At 37.2% G+C, this 19696-nt stretch overlaps 1 protein-coding gene across 4 annotated transcripts in view; it reads right to left on the reverse strand.

The window, feature by feature from the left end:
- The window catches only part of tanc1b (tetratricopeptide repeat, ankyrin repeat and coiled-coil containing 1b), a 100195-nt gene that overhangs the window by 49462 nt on the left and 31037 nt on the right, over positions 1–19696 (reverse strand). For all 4 annotated transcript variants that reach the window (XM_055031663.1, XM_055031661.1, XM_055031662.1 and 1 more), the window contains 2 exons: positions 17996–18202; positions 6976–7080 (listed from right to left, as the gene is read on the reverse strand). In XM_055031663.1, coding sequence (XP_054887638.1) covers positions 6976–7080; positions 17996–18202 — 312 coding nt within the window. The remainder of the gene's footprint in view (positions 1–6975; positions 7081–17995; positions 18203–19696) is intronic.

The raw sequence follows: 19696 nt of genomic DNA on the forward strand, positions 1-19696 counted from the left end.
TCTGCATTTGTTGAAAGTGATGTATAACAATGTTGAATAACTTGTGAAGTCCTTGTAGTTGCATATCTCAGTCTAACTTAGGAGGACTTTGATCTCATGTCATGAAGCTCGTCTTACCACATGTGAGCATTATTTTGAAGTCATATTTCAGAGAGAAAAGTTCAGTAGTCTCTCTACACAAGGGCCCTAAATTCATTAAAAGTGGGAGTGAATCCCAAAAACAAGGAGTGTTTATGCTGGAACAGAGGTAGAGAGAAAATCTACACAGCATCAGATCATTGAAGGAAGTTTTCCAGCCAAATAACATCATAAATACACTAAGCAATTGACAAAAAAAAAAAAAAAAAAACTGTGTGACATGCATTTTATTTGCGTTTCAGCAAATCAGCTAAATTTGCAATGTCTAACTCTACAGTGAGTAGATAAAATAGGTACTTTGGGTCCATACAAAGCAGTAGTCTAAAAAAAAACCAGACTCAGAAACTGTTTAACCAAGAAAACAAGGAAGCTATTAGTAGAGGCAGACCGTGCAAATTAGGAAAATGCACAAATGAGTTCTAGATTACTCCACCAACATCTGGTAGTAAAATATGCAAGGAAAAGGGTGACAATAGATTTGGAAAGTGTCTAATTTTGACAAACTGTTTTTAGTTCCACAGTGAATAAAATGAGATCCAAACCTAATTGGATAGAATTAAAAATGATTTGAAGAATTACAAGCAAGCCTCTCATTAACTTCACTCATTGTGATTGGCCTACTTTTTTAATTGGTACCCTCTGAATGGACTTCACCCAATACAATGACTTAATATGTGAATGAAGAGGAACGTTCACAAGCCACTAGACATTTTATGATTCATTTTAAGAGTTTATAACAGAAATGACATGATTAACAATTCTCCGGCGGACAATAAAACTGGGGTACGATGCCAACTCTGGCTTTGTCAAAGGACAAATGTAACATCTCTATTCCAAATGTGAGATAGATATTATGTAAGATAGTAGCCTAAAGAGAAACGGTAGCCTGTTGGAGGATCTGATTTGTTCTCTCAAAGGTACAATGCCCTGGAGCTATGGAAAACCAGGGATGTAGCTGGAACCAATTTGGTATTCCAGTAACGGCACTGCACAGAGAAGGGATAGCAAAACAACATCGTTATCTGCTGCCGGAGGAAGTTTATGAGCAGGTGTGAAATAGCAGCCGTGTACTTCCATGATACAAGAACGAAGGAGGAAAAGAAAGGGATGAGGCAGGAGAGGAGAATGGACAGAGAGGAGGAGGAAGGCGAAGAGGAGGAGGGACACCTTGAACAGCCTGGCTCCACAGAGCTGTCTTAACTCACTCCTGCCAGGAAAACAATCCAGACGGTCCTCATTAGAAGCCAGAGTTTCATTACCCCGACTGCAGAGGCTGTTTAATGAACCCTCAACGAGAGAACGCATCCTGCTTCCCCCCTTTCAGTTCAGACCTACAAGGTGACATGCCCCTAAAGCAAACCGAGCTGTCCGATTCAACATTCCAGTGGTAAAACCATAAATGTCCTTTAATGCACAGACAGATGGGAGAGTCAAATGAGAATTTGGTAGAAATTAGGATGATATTACTGACAATACAGAGTCTGCAAATAAAATAATGCTTGAGGCAATGCTTAGGATGCAAGTAATCAAATCTGCCTTTATGTCTCAGCTTGACAGTATAGCCTGGCTGCAGTAAACATTGTAATTGGAGCCAGATGGTATTTGGTTAATTATTAGAGCAACAGTTACACATTTTCCCGCACAAATTTAGACCAGGACAGAGTGGCTGTATTTTAAGGACATAACCAACTAAGCTTTTAGATTAAATGCAACATTTAATAAAAATCAAGCTGAAATGACAAAATTTATATATTTTACTTGTATTTATGTAATAGAGAAACATAAATTAATGAAATCTGTTGAAGAAGATGGAAAATGACACACGACTTCAATAATTCTTACTAAACAAAAATCATAGGTGTGACGAGAATTTGCATTCAGGCCTCTTTAATCTGGTACCTCTAAAAAAATTCAACCAATTGCTTTAAGAAGAAAGCTAATTTGTAAAAGTACACCTCTGCATAATTAACAAAATGTTAATTTGTAATCCCAAATCCCAATTAAAATCCATTTAACTTTATGGCCATAATGTCAATGAAATCCAGCTGCATAAATATTTTTGTAAAACATTGTACATGAAAATAAGTCCTGCATATATGAGTAACCTGATTTATCAATACTCGTTTTTGGGCTTTGAACATTCTCTCTATTAATTAGTGAAACAGGACCTTTTTGAATAATATGATATCTGCAATGCTCCAAAAGCTACTAATTATTAAGCAACATGCATCTTTCAGGAGATTATTACCACCTTAAAAGACAAAAACAGCAGCAGTAGTAGCTACTAGACAAACCTGTTTATGAAGGCAGGTGTCAAATGTTTGGCTCAAGGTTAAATTTGGAAAGAATACAATTGTATAACAGGACATAACCTGTGGCTCATGGTTGACTGGCAGAGACAGGGCTCTTAGGCAGCTGAAACTATTTTGTGTGCCAGAATGCGGGCCGCCTCTGGCAACCAAATACACACATACAGAAACATAGATACAAGGATTTGTCAACAAAAAAATATATTCTGCATTCATACAGAGGAAACCCAATCCATCCACAGTGACAGTGCCATGTAGAAAGACTTAACTCAGGTCAAAATCATGTTTCCTTTCTTAGCCTACAGCCCATCCTGCTTGTCCACAATACAGAGCATGACTGCCCTGAAAGTCCCAACCAAGAGGAACAAATTAGATCCATCTGTAAATCTGCCAACATCTGAATTGTTTTATAGCCAAATGTAACAGAGGGACACAAATCAAGTTGTTTTGACAGACTGACGTTTATTGAAGAGTAAAAATCTTTGCAGTCCTCAATTTAACAAAGCATGTAAGCAACACACTAGTTGCATTCAAAGACCACAGATGTGGACCATGGGTTATCTGACATTCAAGAGAGGCATCACTCAACGCCCCCACCAGCAAACCCTCTATAAATCTGTTCCCTAAATGTCACATTTTCCATGCTGGAAGACTTTCCAACTCGAATTTGTTTGGCTCTCGGTCAACACCCTTTGATGACGTCAAAGCAGCAATCAGTTCATAGCGTTGCAACGTTAAATGACAAATCCAGCATAATTCTGCATTTCAAGAAGACAGCATAAACATAATTGCTAATTTATGCTTTACTGTAAACATAAAACAACTGAAATGGCTAAGAGGAAACTGTGTCCTGCAACTTGGGAAAATAAAATATGTAGGTAAAATACTACTTGACATGCTACTGCAAAACAGCTAATCCAAGAGCTCCATTTATTTTCCTTGGCTTTAACTGGACGTACCAAGAGTGGAAATAAGGGAGACTGTAGACATTAAGTAGACATTACGCGCCCAGACAGCTTCTGTTTTGCGCATTAATCCATATAGAGATATTATTTGGTGTTTGAGCTATTGAAATAGGTAGTTATATAAAGATTTGAAGTATTCACAGACTTCAGATGCTCACAGGCAGCTGTGATGCCTAATGCACACAAACAGCCCCGCTGTAGTAGGGATGCACCAATTGCCGTTTTCTGGCCAATTGCTGATTACCGATCTTTTACAAGCCTGACCTCCCAATTCCGATTTTGACAAATATTGATTTCTTTTGTCAGTAATGTTGCTAAATATAGTAAGAAAGACAATGAGTTGGCAACAGTGGGGTTGCTAGTATTCTAGTATTCATAAATAAGGTTTACATAGCTTTTAAATTGAAGATCAATACTGAAAAATCTAAATGACTATGGAAATTACTACAACTATGGAAACACCTAGTTAAATATCAGAAATGAAAACCATACCAAGGTAAACTGTACAGCTGCATGGCATCAAAGCACATTGAATACCAAATATATGGTGATAAATATGAACAATTTAACCTCCTGTGTGCTTAAAGGTTTACCTTGACCTCCAACGGAAAGAAAACCTTAGGTCACAGACAGTAAAGGGAAACTTTAAGAACAATAGCACTGGACAGACAGTCTGACCCCACCTATAAACTGTGGTACCCTTCTGTAAACTATGGTACAGTGCATCCTAAAGTCTCCATGTCTTTTTAAGGAGCAGGAAAAGGAAACGGATGGCATCTCAATGTGTGGTTCCAACCATGGAGGAGGTGGGAATATTATTTTTAACAATGACCCAGATGAGCTCATCCAGAATATGTAAGACGCAGATTAACAGATTTGCCCACTTTGTGACTGCAGAGTAAAAGTAAGGCAGTCAAACAGTGCCAGGCAGACAAGGGTACTCCTTTCAAATTTTTGAAAGAAAGATTTCAGATTATGACCTCAGGAGGAAGTTTGAAGTCTAAAACATGAAATGGAAATGGAAAATGCTGTTGCTATCCTGTTTTGCTGAATGACTTAATGAATACACATTAGTTTATCTTTTGGACAAGTACTGACCTGAGAGGCAGAAAAAAAAATATGCTTAAAATAAATTCAACTCCAAGGGAATGTGTTTTAAATCTATATCTTCAGAGTGTGAATTTATCCAAGTAAAGCAAACTATGTTATCAGAGATCCATCAGCTGGGCTTCCATGATTACCAATCATTGATTAAAATCTGCAAAGTCCCTAATTACACATAATTACTTGAGTCAATTGGTTTTCTCAGCACAGATTTTTCCCCACTGAAGTCTTTTTACTTGATAATATGGTTGTGAGTAAAGACACAGAACAGTTCTCCTGACCGATACACTGACTTTTCTCCTGCATTTATTGAATAACTGTACACAGCGGAAATAAAAGGCACAAATGGGAAGCTGTCTGACCTTAAAAAAGAGGCTGGCTCTTTCTTCTTGCTCTTTGAAGGCTGAGTCAATATTTGAGAACATGTACAAGTCACTCCTGGAGAACAGAACCAAGCTTATATCCCTCCGGCTGAAAAACCAGAGAGATTTTACCATTATTTACTACTGCTATGGGTGATAAGAATGAGCTAAATTAGTCTTGGAAGTCTAAAAATAGAATTGTCCCTATTATTTGTTTATAGAAGAAAACAATTTTATTTTGCACAGAATATTTTATATCAATATATAAATACTATTTGCATATTTTTATAAAAATTTTATGCCATAGATATTTTAATCTGCAGACATGTGCAAAGTAAAAAAAAGGTTTAGACTAACATATAATATATATATATATATATATATATATATATATATATCTATACATATATATATATATATATATATATATATATGTATAGATATATGTATTCAGTTAGTAGAAATAGCAAAGAACATTAAACTTAATTTTGCTGTTCAGTTTTTCCCCCCTTTTATTTTCTGAACTGGCCCAGTTCAGAAAACTGTCCCCCTTCTGGCAGCTTTTATGTATTTCTTTGCAGCTCTTATGAAGCTATGCAACAATCTCAAACATCCCATTAAATACACTTATTCCAGCATTTTCCTCAATAGATCTAGCTCTAAAGAAAAGTTACTGTCAGCACTAACAGACATGATCACATCAGAATCTCAAACTGAAGTCATAATACCATAATAAACAACATATATTATTGGTAAGAACATCTTGGTTTTTCCATTACTCCATTTTAACTTTCTCTACAACTTTCTTCCTAACCTGTCTGCTGCGTTTGTTGGTCTTCAGGATGAAGTTTGTTCACTGATGTTCTCTAACAAACCTCTGAGGCCTTCACACCAACAACTGCATTCATATTGATATCAAATTATATACATCTGAACTCTATTAGGTGACTTCTGAAGGCAGTTGATTGGACAGGTCTTTATTTTATGGCATCAGCATAAAGGAAACTTTTTTTTAGATGTTTCAACAAACAAAAAGTATAAAACTGCAATATTTTTGGAAGGCATTTCATATAAAGAAACACAAACAGAATTTAATGGAGTAGAAGCATGCAGATTATATGCTTCAAAATGAATTTGTGCTATTTGGGTGAAATTAGAGATAAAAATTGAGAAAACAAGTTGAAGTTAAATGAGCTGAGCTTTTGGAGGCGATTATTGCAGCATGACATATTTACATTTAATAATGCTCTTTTTAGCTATATATATTCTCCACCATTTCAAAGTTCCACTGACATAGAAAATAAATATTAAATAAATATAAAATTAGCTGACAGTACCATCACTCCACCAGCTGTCATGACAGAACATTTGTCAGGTGCCCACTATCTGCTGGTGGCTTTCTTTGAGATGTGTTTGAGCCAAATGTCTGACACCCTTATGTCTTGGTATGTCCCAGTCAACAGTGACCTGGCGGCTGGCTGTGGTCTGTGTTTACAAGCCATGTACAGTCAAAGGGCACTCTTCCTGCAATGCCTTTTGCTAAAGATAACGTCTTCTACATAACGTCTTCTACATCTTCCACTTAAGCCTTGTGGGAGGAATCTGAACCAGTCCTGCTCTGTTGGAAATCAAAACAAGACTACTTGGAGGAATATTACCCATGCACACACAAACACAACGCCCAACAGGAGAAAGGCTGCCACTGAAGGCACACCTCACAGAAATGTGGAAACACGAGAACACAAGTATGTGGAGCCTCAGAGAGATTAAAAAAGATCTCATTGGATTCTTGTGATAAAAACTGAGCAATTCAGTCAAACAGAGCTTTCATACACAGTGGAAAACTGAGTCCTTTGTAATATAAACACTTTGTTGAAGGTAAACACAGTACCATTGTGTTTGCAAAAGGGACTACATGAAGTAGATGAAGGCTCATTTTTGCATCAACTTTTGCAGGAAGTCACTTCAAACAGTGACTTCCTGTTTGATGCTTGAAGCTGCAAGCATCAAACTGTAAGGAGCGATTCTAGATTCTATTTCTTAGATGTGTGCGCTTCTTTTATGTATAAACACTAAAACAACTGAAACAAAACTCACCATTGTGGGAGGAATCCTTGTTATCAGCCACCTTTCTGAGTGCTGACATGATGGCATCAGAAGGAACGCGAGGGCTCTCTACATATTTGGGCTTCCTGATCGGACCTGCCGGCACCAACAGAAGAGAAGAGCGAGAATGAGGGAGAGGGTCCAGTAGAGACACTTTCAGAAGTGAAAGAGACAGAGAGACTTCTCACAGGATTAATACGTTCCAGAAAGGACTGGAGATGAGACACAGAAGTGTCTTAGGTGGACAGTCTCTGCAGCACTCCGCTGTTCACGTAAAACTCCCTCTCACACACACACAAACACACGCACTCACACACAGATAGCAGCCCTGGTTTGGCTGACAACCCTCAAGACTCCACATGGCAGGAGGCTTCCAGTTAAACACTGCAAGCTGGCTGTGGGAATGTAAACTACAGCAGGAAACCACAACAATTAGCCTCTTAGTGGACTAAAAATGAGCTCAGACACACTAGCACATTCAAAAGTAATAAAACAGTAAAAACCTTGTGTTCCTCCATCAGAACAGGTATTAATTCAAAGAATGTCCCATTTCACGTTACATCCGATATGATTGTTTTGAGATACTTTCACCATTTTATTTAAAAAAAATTTATAGAATGCATTTTGACATTTTTATCTTTATTGATAGATTTATATTGTGTGGCAAAAGACAAATATATGGGAGAAAATCTTTAAGCTCAAATGAATTTGGGTAATGCTGCAGAACAACAATCCAAACACCAGCAAGCACACCTCTGGAGGTTAAATAAAAAAGGTTCCAGAGTGGCCTAATTAAAGTCTGAACTTAAATTCAATTGAGATGCTGCAGCATATACACAATCAGGCAACTCATGCTCAAAGATCCTCCAATATGATTGACTGACTATGAACAACTCTAAAAAGAGTGGGTCAAAATTTCCCCACTGCGACATAAAAAAAGTCATTGCAAGTTATTGAAAATGCTTGATGACAGTTATGATAATTGGAAGGCTACTCATTTATAACTGTTTCTAAGGTTTGTTGAATAGCCAATTATAATAAAAACTGTCTGTGATTTTTCAGATTATTTTTGTCCGACATAAAAATTTTCTTGAACTGTCTGAAACATTGAGGAGAGACCAAAAAGCAAAAGCAGAAGAAATGTGTAAGAGGGTGAAAACGGCACTGTAGCAACAGAGAGACAACAAGTAGGGTTGCTCAGTCAAAGGGCAGCTAATCTTTTTTAAAGGCCACATAATTGTTTATATAGTGAGGTCCAAGAAGAACATGAGTCTAAATATTAAACCATAAAACAAACCATCACCCTGGCAACTAGCTGCCTTTCATGCCCTTTTAAGTTCTCCACTTAGAGACGACCACTTCCTGTGCAAAAAGTAAATACAGAAAAAAATAAAGAGGCAGAAAATAACCTAGAAACAAGACATGGGTGCATAATTGTATCCATAAATCCATAAGGAAACAACCATCCCTCAAATGCAGCTCCAGACATGACCCAATGTAACCCGATCCAAACTCCCTCCTCTAAACTGCCATTATGTGTGTAACCCCAATCAAAAGATACAGCAGAAATGGATGTGTTAGAACAGGCATTCCCCATTACCTATTTTGATAACCTGTCACTCCGATCTCAAATAAATCCTGGGAATCAGGCTCAAAATGTAATCTTAAACCTGTTCAGCTTGATGCACAGTGCCATCTATGGATATCCAAGCTGAAATGCATACAGAACAACAGAGTTTTGATATCTGAGAACTTCTTTGGCAACAAACTTTGCTTTTTCTTACTGTTTAAAATAGAAACCTTAAACAAAATTGAAACACCGAGAGCTTCAGTTGAAAAAGACAAGAAAATTCAACTCAAAAGGGATCACAGTGAAGACTATTATGGTTACCACAAAAGTTAGATGTTAGAGACTCTGTTTCTCAAAAAACTTTTTTTTCCCACACATTGCAGCCACACAATTCTGTATTCTTTACAAAACTGAGCATATTTGTAAAGTGAAATGCAAATGAAATGCTGCTTTCAAAAGGTTTTTGACGCTAAAAAGTATTTTAGAGTGTTTAGATGTTTACAAACCTAAACATTTTTCCTATCCATTGTTACAAAGTGGATGACAGTCAGTCAGAATGGGCATCTGTGAGCAGCAATTTTTAAAGTTTCACACATTTTCAATTCACTTTATGTCTGGACTTTGACTGGGCCATTCTAACACAAACATGATTTCACGTGAAGCATTCCTCTGCACTTCTGACTACACTTTTTTTTAAAATCTACATTCATATTCCAATCACATCTGATCAGTTTCTCTGTGCCTCTGTCCCCACTGCATGTTGCTGCCACTACCATGTTTCACCACGGAAATGAAGTGTCAGTTTTCCACCAGACACATTTGGCATATAGGCCTAATATGCTCAAATTTGTTCTCTTCTGGTTTGAGCACCTCCATTCTCTGTTCTCTGCAAGGCTCATGGCTAATTATGGGCATATTTGTAGAATGCATGACTGATTGTTGCCTGGTAAACCATTAGTCATATGGTGTGGATCTCTGTAGCTTTTTTAGAGTTAGTATGGTAATTTCTGGTGTGTTCCTTGATCTTCATGACGCTATTTGTTTGCTAATGTTCTCTAACAAACACCTCAGGTCTTCAAAGAACAGCTGTGTTTATAATAAGATTAAATTACTCACAATTGGGCTCCATTTAGTAATTATGTGACATGGAAACCATGCAACATTTTCCTTCCACTTTGCAGCAATGCGCTATTTTGTATTGGCCTATCACATAAAAACCTTGTAAAATACATTGCAGTTCATGGTTGTGAAGTCACAAAGTGTGAAAAAGTTCAAGAGGGTTTGCATGAAAGAATGCTGTGAAAACAATTCATCTCTGGAGGGTCAGCCACAACCCATTAGCCAGGAGTCACATGCCACTGCTTAAAGTCAGACTAGAGAGACAGAGGAACTGTATGTTACATGCTTAGATCTGGTAAATATCTTGTCTAGCAAAAAGCTGCCTGATGTGCTTCATGACGGTACTTCACTGAAAACAACAGGAGGCATAGCTTGAATAATCGAAACCATACGCACAAGTTCATATTCAGTTTACATAAACTCCACAGAGGAACAGAAGATAAACACATTTAATAACAAACATGTGGCCCGCTATTAGAGGTAATTCTGAGCCACTTCTAAGGACGGAGGGGTTAGCAAAGACATAAAAGGCCTTCTGGCAGGACTCTTGATGTCCAACTGTCAGACGGGACTCAGAAGACTTCCTTCTTCCTAGAAAATCTCATTTCAAAATTTAACAGGGTGCCATTACCACTCTGCCCTTTTAAATGGAGGCGATGACGGATAAGCGATTGCGGTTCATAACAGGCATGAAAAGGTCACCTAAATGGAATCGCCAGATATATGACCCCTGTAGGACAGGTAGAGATGGGCAAAATTAGATGCACACTGAAATTTATCTTGGCTAAGGAGCAAAATCCATAACAATAACTTCTCCATGTATACAAACTTTTTTTGCAGAATAATCTCATCTATTATGTATCACATATAGGCTAATTGTCCTTAATTATTAACTTTCAGACTGTAAAACGGCAGATGAAAGTTACAATTCTCATTTAAAGAGATTACAGCCCCACTCATTTATTGCTTCCTGAGTAATGTATGTAAAAGCCATCAGAAAGTACTATTAATTTTATTGCATTAATATAGTTTAAAGGTGAAATAATTCTTCAGATCTCCATCAAAAAAATTGTTTCCTTTGGAAAACTAATTTTGTTGTATCAAGAAGAAGTCATATGGATGAGGCTACTTAAAAATAAAAATATTATGATGATGTGTAGAATAGATCAGCTGCATATTACAAATATTCAAAAAATTCATGAAAAGCATTAAAATCGAGCAAAACCAAAAAGCTGAAAATATTGATAAAAGAATCAAAAATGAAAAAAGAGATTCTCTTTATGGTAAATCAACATGGCGAGATGCAACTGTAGAGAACCTGCTGATGTTCGCTCTCAGAGTCAGGCATCCATGACCATCAGCCATCAGTCAGCAGGCACAGGCACACACATGTGCATGCACATAGCAAGCAGTCGCATACCTATCCCCAGAAACTTGCACAGTCCAGTCAAAGCCACTGAAAGGGAGGATTGTTATGGTTAGGAAGTGATCAAGGAGCTTTCCCCAAAAATTCTTCAACATGGACTCTGACTTCTTCACATTTCAACCCATCAATGAGACAGTGTGTAGTCTTTATGTAGCCAAGGAGAAGAAAAACAGCCTCACAAAGTCGTCTTTATGTTCAAAAAGTTCTGAAAGCCCCTCTAATATCCCTCTGAGCTCTGCATGACAAACAAGAACCAAGGTTACTCATTCTGCTCCTGTCAGTAGATGGGCATTTTAAATGAAATAGTTCACTTTGTTTGACAGGACAGGCTAGTTCTAACTCTACTGACTGGCAAAGGAAGCAATGGGGATTTATTCAGTGAAGATCTCTGAAGCAGCTCAAGATTTCACATTTCATAGTAGGGAGGTTCCGTGTGATAAGAAACACAAACCTAAAGTCACGTCAAGTGCAGTGAAGTGGAGAACAGAAGTGCAGTTTCCAAAGTATGCTCATCACAGGTTTCTTGTAGGCTAACAAGATCATGTACAGCACAGCTCCCAGAAAGCTTTTGATGGTTGCCTGGTTGGTGTCAACACATACGAGTTAACTTCAGGGAAAAATCACCTCAAAAAAGCTTTGGACAGAGTTTTTGCACAATTTGATGAATCTCTATGTGCTAAAACAAAATGTACTTGTGGACAAAATGGGATGAACTAACACCCACCAACAACATGTCAAATGCATGTTGCTAATTATGTTGCATCACAATTCAAAATGCCGACTTGTCCAACAACCAGCTGAAGGGTCAACACACAGGCAGCAGCCGTGGTGTAAATTATCCATCATATTTTTCCTTTATTACTGGAGCATCAATCTTCCCTGTTTTTAGGGACTTTTGCTCAGACATTTCAAATTATTTGTTTTCATTGAATCAACTATCCTTTGGAGTCACATATCAGAATAAGTGTAGCCTTAATGTTTTTTGTTGTTGTTGTTGTTTTTAATAATGTGAAAATAGCAATGTTGGATCTCTGTAGGATATTTTCTAACCTTCTAGGCTGATCAATGGATGACTCATTCCTTGAGCCCACTCAAGACAAAACTCCCATCAAAGCTCAAACTAATTAGGCTTTTTTGATAAACACTTTGTCCGACATGAGATAGGTCCCCCAGTAGCCACTCTGCATATGAAAAGACTCGTTAATCTGATACACTGCCCATGACAGCAATAAATTGTTATGAAATGCCTTTTTATTATTCTGCCAAACAGCTGAACATGAGTGCAAAACAGCATAATCAGGGTCACCTCTGCTTCTGCACACCTTCAAATGTAATTTAAAATTAAATGCGCAAGCAGCCTCAAACGGTCCTTGCAGCACAGTGCCGCTCCGCTGTGGTTCGAGACCCCAGGGGTTTCACACCGCCAACTCAACGCCTTCATAGAGTCCATCAATTCTGCATGTCCCCATTAGGCGGTACAATGAGTAAGCTTTGGTTAGAACAATTCAAAATTTGTAAATGGTGAATTTATTAAAACCTGAAAGAGTAGTACAATCAAATGTCGAGACTACAGATGAGCAAAACTGGTAAAAATAATTGTGGATTCAACAAGTTCAATCCAAAATGGCCGACTAGCTGTTTGTTGCTACTTGTTTTGTGACTTTTGCAATACCTTTCAAATACTTGCAGTGCATGCATGACCGATGGGTCTGCAAAATTTTATTGAGTTTTTCTAATATGTTTAGATTTTTAGATTTTAATTTGAGCAAGGAATAATAATCATTCAAAAAAAGTCATAAGTGTCAGGGGTTTTGCTCCTCAGGCCTAAAAACAACTGTAGCTGGCATCTAATTATCAGACATTAACTTCCGTGCTGATAGACTGCATGAATAAAAATCTCCAGTCCCAACTCTTCCTTTCAGTTTGCAAAATGCTGCATTGAAGAGACTCGTTCTGTTAAACATGCAGATGACATATAACATATCTTAACCAGTGGAGGTCACTGTGGACATACCCTGGAGACAAAGTAGGGAGCACAGAAAGTTTCTGTTGTTGAAGAAGACATAAAAACTCCTCATCTGTTATTAACTGTGTACATTCAATTAAAGTTTTTATTTTTTAAAGCATCATTGAACCTTTTTGCAGTCACAGCAAGCAAAGGGGGAGCAGGACAGGTACCTCCGAGGGGTTATGTTAAGCCAAAGGGGTCTTTTGGGGGATGATAGTGTGTTTGGAAGAAGACAGTAATGTGTAGGTGCTGTTCCACACATGTCGGAGCGCAGTGTTTCATGCTGAAGCTCTGGGCCTAACTGATCAAAGCTGCACCACTCAACGCCACCAGACTCTGTGGCTCAGACTCCTAATTAACTCAATGTTTTCCTGTTGTCCCCCTGTGAAGTTTCCATGAAAAGAACAACCACCAAGTTAGAGCCTTTCAAACTGCAATAGATTATCCAATGTGTCGGGAAACAAAACCCAGCCACAAAAACTGCTTTCTGAGTCTGTGGAACCACTTCCTTCCAGAGACATCCCCATTGAATGAGAATGAGATCAAAGAGTGTGGAATGCATAGAAGAATACTCTGAAGATTTTAACTGAATGGTGGTAGAAGTTTTTGCGTGGTGAGCAGAAATTATCCTGGGATGGTTGTTAAATTTAAACTCAGCTAAATGCACTTCAGTATTAATGCAGATTCATTTTGCTTAGACCTTTAGTGGTGTTGTGACAGATATGAACCAAGGTGACCCACAATGTCACAATTTATGCTCATACTAGTGATGATAGTGATGAAATTGCAGATGGACAGAAAGTAAGGCAAACAGAAGAGGGGAGGACATGCCATGAATGAGCTGGGTCAGGAATAGACCCCAAGACAGACGTGTCAAAGACTGAGGATGTAGAACTTCGACCATGAGCCACACGAGGCCCTTGTCTTCATACTTTTATTTACAAGATTTATGTAATGTAATGAACAGCAATAATTAAAATAAAACATTTATTTGCTCATTTCAGTCGAGCAAACTCAAAAACATGATGGGAACTTTTCTTTGTACATTTTCAACAGCCTGTTGGCAAAATTCACAACCGCAGTCTCTATTTTCATCATTTTGTTGATTTGAAATATTCCTACCAGGTTTTGCAGCCAGCTCCTGACATTTCCAGATAAGAGTTCAGATTTTATGAAAAGTGCAAAACAAAGCAATGCCCTAAAACTTAATCCAGTTAACCCTTCTGTTGCTGCTAGTTTGTTCGTTCCCAGGCATCACTGCAATCACCTGGCTTATCTTCCACTGTAAGTAAGAAACGCTTTGCAAACACCTAAGTTGTGTTACCCTAATTTACAAAACACAAAAATATATCAGAAAAAAAGTGGTGGTGATTAGCAACGTGCTCACTCAAGGTTTCCATGAAAGGCAGCAAATATTTTATTATCCATGGGTGCAACATTTATTGGTTGAGTTAAGATCTGTGGCATCTGGATCTGTAAAAGGAGCAGTCGCCACAACCCAATATCTGATCCAAGAAATGCTTCAGCGTGAAGTCTGAAAAAGACCCTCTATGTAAATCTCTAGCATTAAAATTCCCATTCATAATGCCAAGACATTAGTCTCCTTGTGAATGAGATTATAATGTGTGTAAAGTTTGTCCTTGCACCAGGAGGAAGCCAAAAATGAACGTGAGGTAATGTTCAAATTACAGCTCCAAAATATATCAACTCATAATTGTTCTTGCAAAATCATTGCAATTTACAAAAATCATTTTTGTTGCAACTCAGTTGCTCATTTAGACATGTCCATGACTCCAGTGAGTCTCTGAAACCAGCACTTTTTTAAACTCGGCCTCAGAGTGAAACTTTTTGAGAACACACCCGTGGAGGGGTGAAGTACTCCACAGATGTGAAAGTGCACATGGACATTATGTTATGGGCACATGCAGTTGTTATGGGCAGATAACAACAAAAACAACAGCAGATACCATTGTGCTATGTGTGCTACTTTACCTATTTAATTTAATGCAATTTATAAGTTGGAATATATAAACAGCTCTGGAAAAAAATAAGAGATTACTTAAAATGATCAGTTTCTATGATTTTAGTTTACATAGGTATATGTTTGAATAAAATTAACATCAACATTTCTCCTAAATTTCAAGCAAAAAATTTTATTCATTTGCAGAAAATAAAAAATGGTCGCATTAATGAAAATGATGCAGTGCTTTCTATTGTTCCAACAATAGAAAGCACTGAATACAACAAATTCAGTCTCATCTAAATGCTGAACATTTCCTCAACCAGCATCCGAAAATACTGGCAGTTTTCATACAGCAGTCTCATCTAAACGTAGCCTAAATGTAGTATTTCAAGTTGCTTCTCCGGTTCCACGGGAAAACAGCATTAGCACACATGTCGATTTTGTCACCAACTTGAGACATTTCCTCCAGCATGCGTTTATTAACTACAGGTGTGAGCTCTTCCCTCTAAAGGGTTTCACAGGCACCTGTGAGGATAGGACATGAGAGCCAGACCCAGCCCCCAACATCCTTCAACTAGAGACCCTCGAACCTATCCTGTCTGTCCATTTTTTCTCTCATCCATGGCTTCTAGCACTCCAAGAGCAATATGCTTTTAGTGCGTCTTCCCTTCTGTGTCCACAGGGTCCCATTCACCTTCACAAATCATACCTCTTCTCTAAATATCTCCCTCCTTATTTGCCTCTATCCATTTTTTGGTGGATTCAACAGTAATTGCCAATTTAAAGCTAACTTAGCAAAATCACCTTAAAAATGTAAATGATAGTAAATTGTGTTTCGCTTACATTCTTCAAATGCAAGTTACATTTTTACAAAATTCAATCATGCAAGCAATATATCTAAAATTTTAAAAGAGATTTATGCCATAAAATAGCACAGGTTGGTATGAGCATAAAACCACTCTATCAGCTTCCCATCTGCTGGTCTTTACACTAAGCAGATCAAAGCTGTAGCCTCTCTAAACAATAGCTACATAGCCTACAGATGAGTGCCACATGTGAGTGGGGGCCACATTGACCACTTAAAGGATTTCTCTCCTCTTTGCCAAGTCTCCAAGTTGGAACAAGTTCAGCAACAAAAAAAGGTATTCATGGCTTTGAAGCCCTCTACAGCTGGTGACAATGTTCTCAACATGTCAGAAGAAGTCGCAGAGGAGTTCGATCCAGCGTAAATAGACGCCTATCCACTGAATGTACAATGTGAGATTCAAGGCACCTTTCCTTTGAATCACGGTAATCAAATAAAAAGAGGAAGTGACCCAACAGTTTTCTACAAGTTGATTAGCCGCACATTAATCAATGAAGAATACTTTGATTATCAAGATATGAGTTATGATAGTTATGATAAAATATTTAACACATTCAAAGTTAATGAAACTTGTAAAAGAGTGTTAATATAAAAACATCACCTCCAACACTGAAGATTGCATAAGGATAAGAAAATAGAGGGTATTTAAGGATAATTTATATATATTCTGCACCTAATCAGCATAATGTTGCTTTAGAAACTCCAGAAGTGACTACAGGCAACTTGAAAAACTTTTCTGTTACAGACAAAGACTCTTCTTGCACCTATATAAATTTCTCTTTTAGAGAAAACACAAAGAACACAGCAAAGAAGAAAAAACCTTGACATATGCGGTCACCCACATTTCTATACCCTTTTGTATAGAAATAAGAGTAAAAGAACTGTAAAATTAAAACTTTGGCATGGCAGACCAAAAGTAGAAAATGACAAGTTAACGACCGAGTTGAAATTAAGAACTGGCGTAACTATACAAATTACAGATGCCATTATTTGATCCCTCAGGGTCTGAATTAAATCTTTTTTCATGATGAATAACAGAGTCTGAGAAAAAACTCCACTCCTGATACTGGCTGTTGATGTACAGCCAGTATTTGTTGATACTGATGAGTATCAACTGTATCAGATTGTTGATACTCATCAAAAGGCTGATACTGGCTGTTGATGAGATTTAAGTGAGCTGCATGTCAGTGTCTAATATAGGCCAGGCAAATGATAAAAGTTTATTTAATGAGTCAGAAATTTATGTAACAAAGTGCTTTACACTAAAGATTAAGCAATCAATCAACTAAAGGTCAGAACTGTGGGCTTCGACTGTTTTGTCCAATTAATTAAATATATCAAAATTAAGGAGTTGGGAAAACAGATGCCAGAAAAATAGATAAAACCCACAAGTACTTGAGACCCATTGTAAAAAAACAAAACAAAAAAAAACTCTATAACTGCCTATTTCAATCATTAAAACATAAAATATACCTTAAGAACTCATTAATATTAATATGAAATCATCTTGGTTTTGCAGATAAAGTCAAAATCAGTACAATTCTTTATTTCTGCTTTTGGGGAGAAAGCCAATCAGACGTAAGAAAAATAAATAGTGCTCTTGAATTAGCTGCTTTGCAAACAGCAGTCAACAGCACATCATGTAGAATTGCTCCTTGTATTTCAGACAAAAGTTATAAATTTCCCACAAATAATTTGGAATTACATATTTTAGGAAAAGCTACAAATCCAGTATATAATTATTAAAGCCTCCCCACAATCAACCCAGACAATTACAATAATTTTTTTCTTCAACACACAATGTGATTGTGTGTCAATGTACAAGATGGAGGGCATTTTTATAAATTGATATCTCTTATTAACAGCTGTTGATGCCACAAATATTGCCATAACATCAAAACAATTATCATGCAGCATAAAATATGAAACGTGTATCTTAAAGGAACCACAAAATTAGCAAGTAGTACGAATATTAAAATAGAGAGCTTCAAAAATGGAAAATTCTGAAATTGTTTCAGAAGCAGCAAGGAGAAGTAAGGACCAGCTCCTAAAAAAAATACCTGGAGATCTCTTGTTTTGGCGTAAGGGCATCATGTAGGACTGTCGCGGAAGAAGAGGTGAGGAAGGAAGAGACATTGATACTCCCTTGGCAAAGCCTAACTTCAGTGCGTCATCTTGTGCATAAAGGTGACTACTGCCAGGCCCCTGAGGCAGAGGATTTCCTTCAGGTGGGAATCTTTGTTGAGCACCGTGGCTGTTGACATCACCTGTAGAGGAGAACAGTAATTACCTTATGCTAAAAGAAAAAGCAATGAGATCAAAAGAAGAGTTGGGATCAACTACATTTTTATTTATTTACTGATCTTAACACATCCACAAAGAAATAAATCTGTTTCAGCTTACTGTGGTTGTGCTTTAAACCACATTAAGCACAAAAAAACAGAAACATTTAAGTAGAAAAGGAACACACCTGTACACAGATTATGATGATAATCTGCAAATACCAAGGAAGCAAAGAGCCTAAATAACTCCACAAATCTCTGAATTCTGACAGTACAGACAAGTCTTTCTTTAGTTAGTTTAAATCTGATGAATGAGTGGCTAATATCTGCATTCTCAAAATCATTTCCCAAATTTCTTTTATGTAGCCCCTGTAAGATTAATGTAGACTGTATAAGCACTCAGGATCTTTTAACTCCATGAAGTGGCAGTCAACAACTATGAAGAAAGCAAATATGTTCCTTTCCTGGACTGATATTTAATAAATGATTTCAACATTCATGCCAACTTAAGAAGGAGGGAATTGCACAGACTAATAATCAACCTGAACCTCCCACAACCCTTTAGAAAAATGTAAAAACAATCAGGGTTTATAAATATAATCATCCCACACCACTCCATAATAATAATATGCTCAGTTGAACAAAAGGCCTCCAAAACAAACAAAGTCTTCAGGATTCTAATTTGATTTTAATGCCTTATAGTAAAAAAGCAATCCGATGACTTTTGTTTCCATTATGCACGAGAACTTTCATGTTTTCAATCTTCAAAGTTCTCATTAGTTTGGTTTGGACATTTCACTGGTGGTTGTTGCATCTTCAAGGTCTAAGCCTAAATTATTCTCCGGCTCAAGAATCCCCTGTATGTAAACAGGTTAGACTTGGAATGAAAGGCCACAGGGAAACATGTTTTTCTAATTACTTCTCTCACCTGTGGAACAACCTTCCAGCAGACTTGAGACCAAGAAAAACTAATTGTACTTTCAAAAGCAAACTGAAGGCAAAGTCTTTTGCTTTGGGAATCAAGCTTTTCTTCTCAAGATTTCATATTATTTATGTTATTCATCTTTAATAAATCTAAAACTTAAAAAAAGCATTTTGCATTTAGTCTGACTAAATGTAAGTCATTTTTGAGTGTCCCTCACTGTGTATAAAAGGTGATGTATAAATAAAGATTATCAGGCTGTTTGAACAGTTTGTTAAAAACAATAGGAAAGTATAAAATGAACATATATTCTCATTTTAGAACAATTCACAATACGTCTGACTTTTTTTATATTATATGGGTTTGGTATGTTGCATGATAACAAAAGAAGAGATATTTTCCTTTATTTTATTTGAGAATGCTGTCCTCTGCAGAGCAGAGAGAATACAAACAGGCTCATTTTTCAGATGCAAGATCTCAAGTGGATGACTTCTTTCCTGCATGTTACACATTAAGAAAATGATTCCTCTTGATGACGTGAGGACAGTGAGGAAACG

This window comes from Poeciliopsis prolifica, unplaced genomic scaffold (assembly GCF_027474105.1).
Source record: "Poeciliopsis prolifica strain line A6 unplaced genomic scaffold, Auburn_PproV2 SCAFFOLD007, whole genome shotgun sequence".
NCBI classification, from domain to species: Eukaryota; Metazoa; Chordata; class Actinopteri; order Cyprinodontiformes; family Poeciliidae; genus Poeciliopsis; species Poeciliopsis prolifica.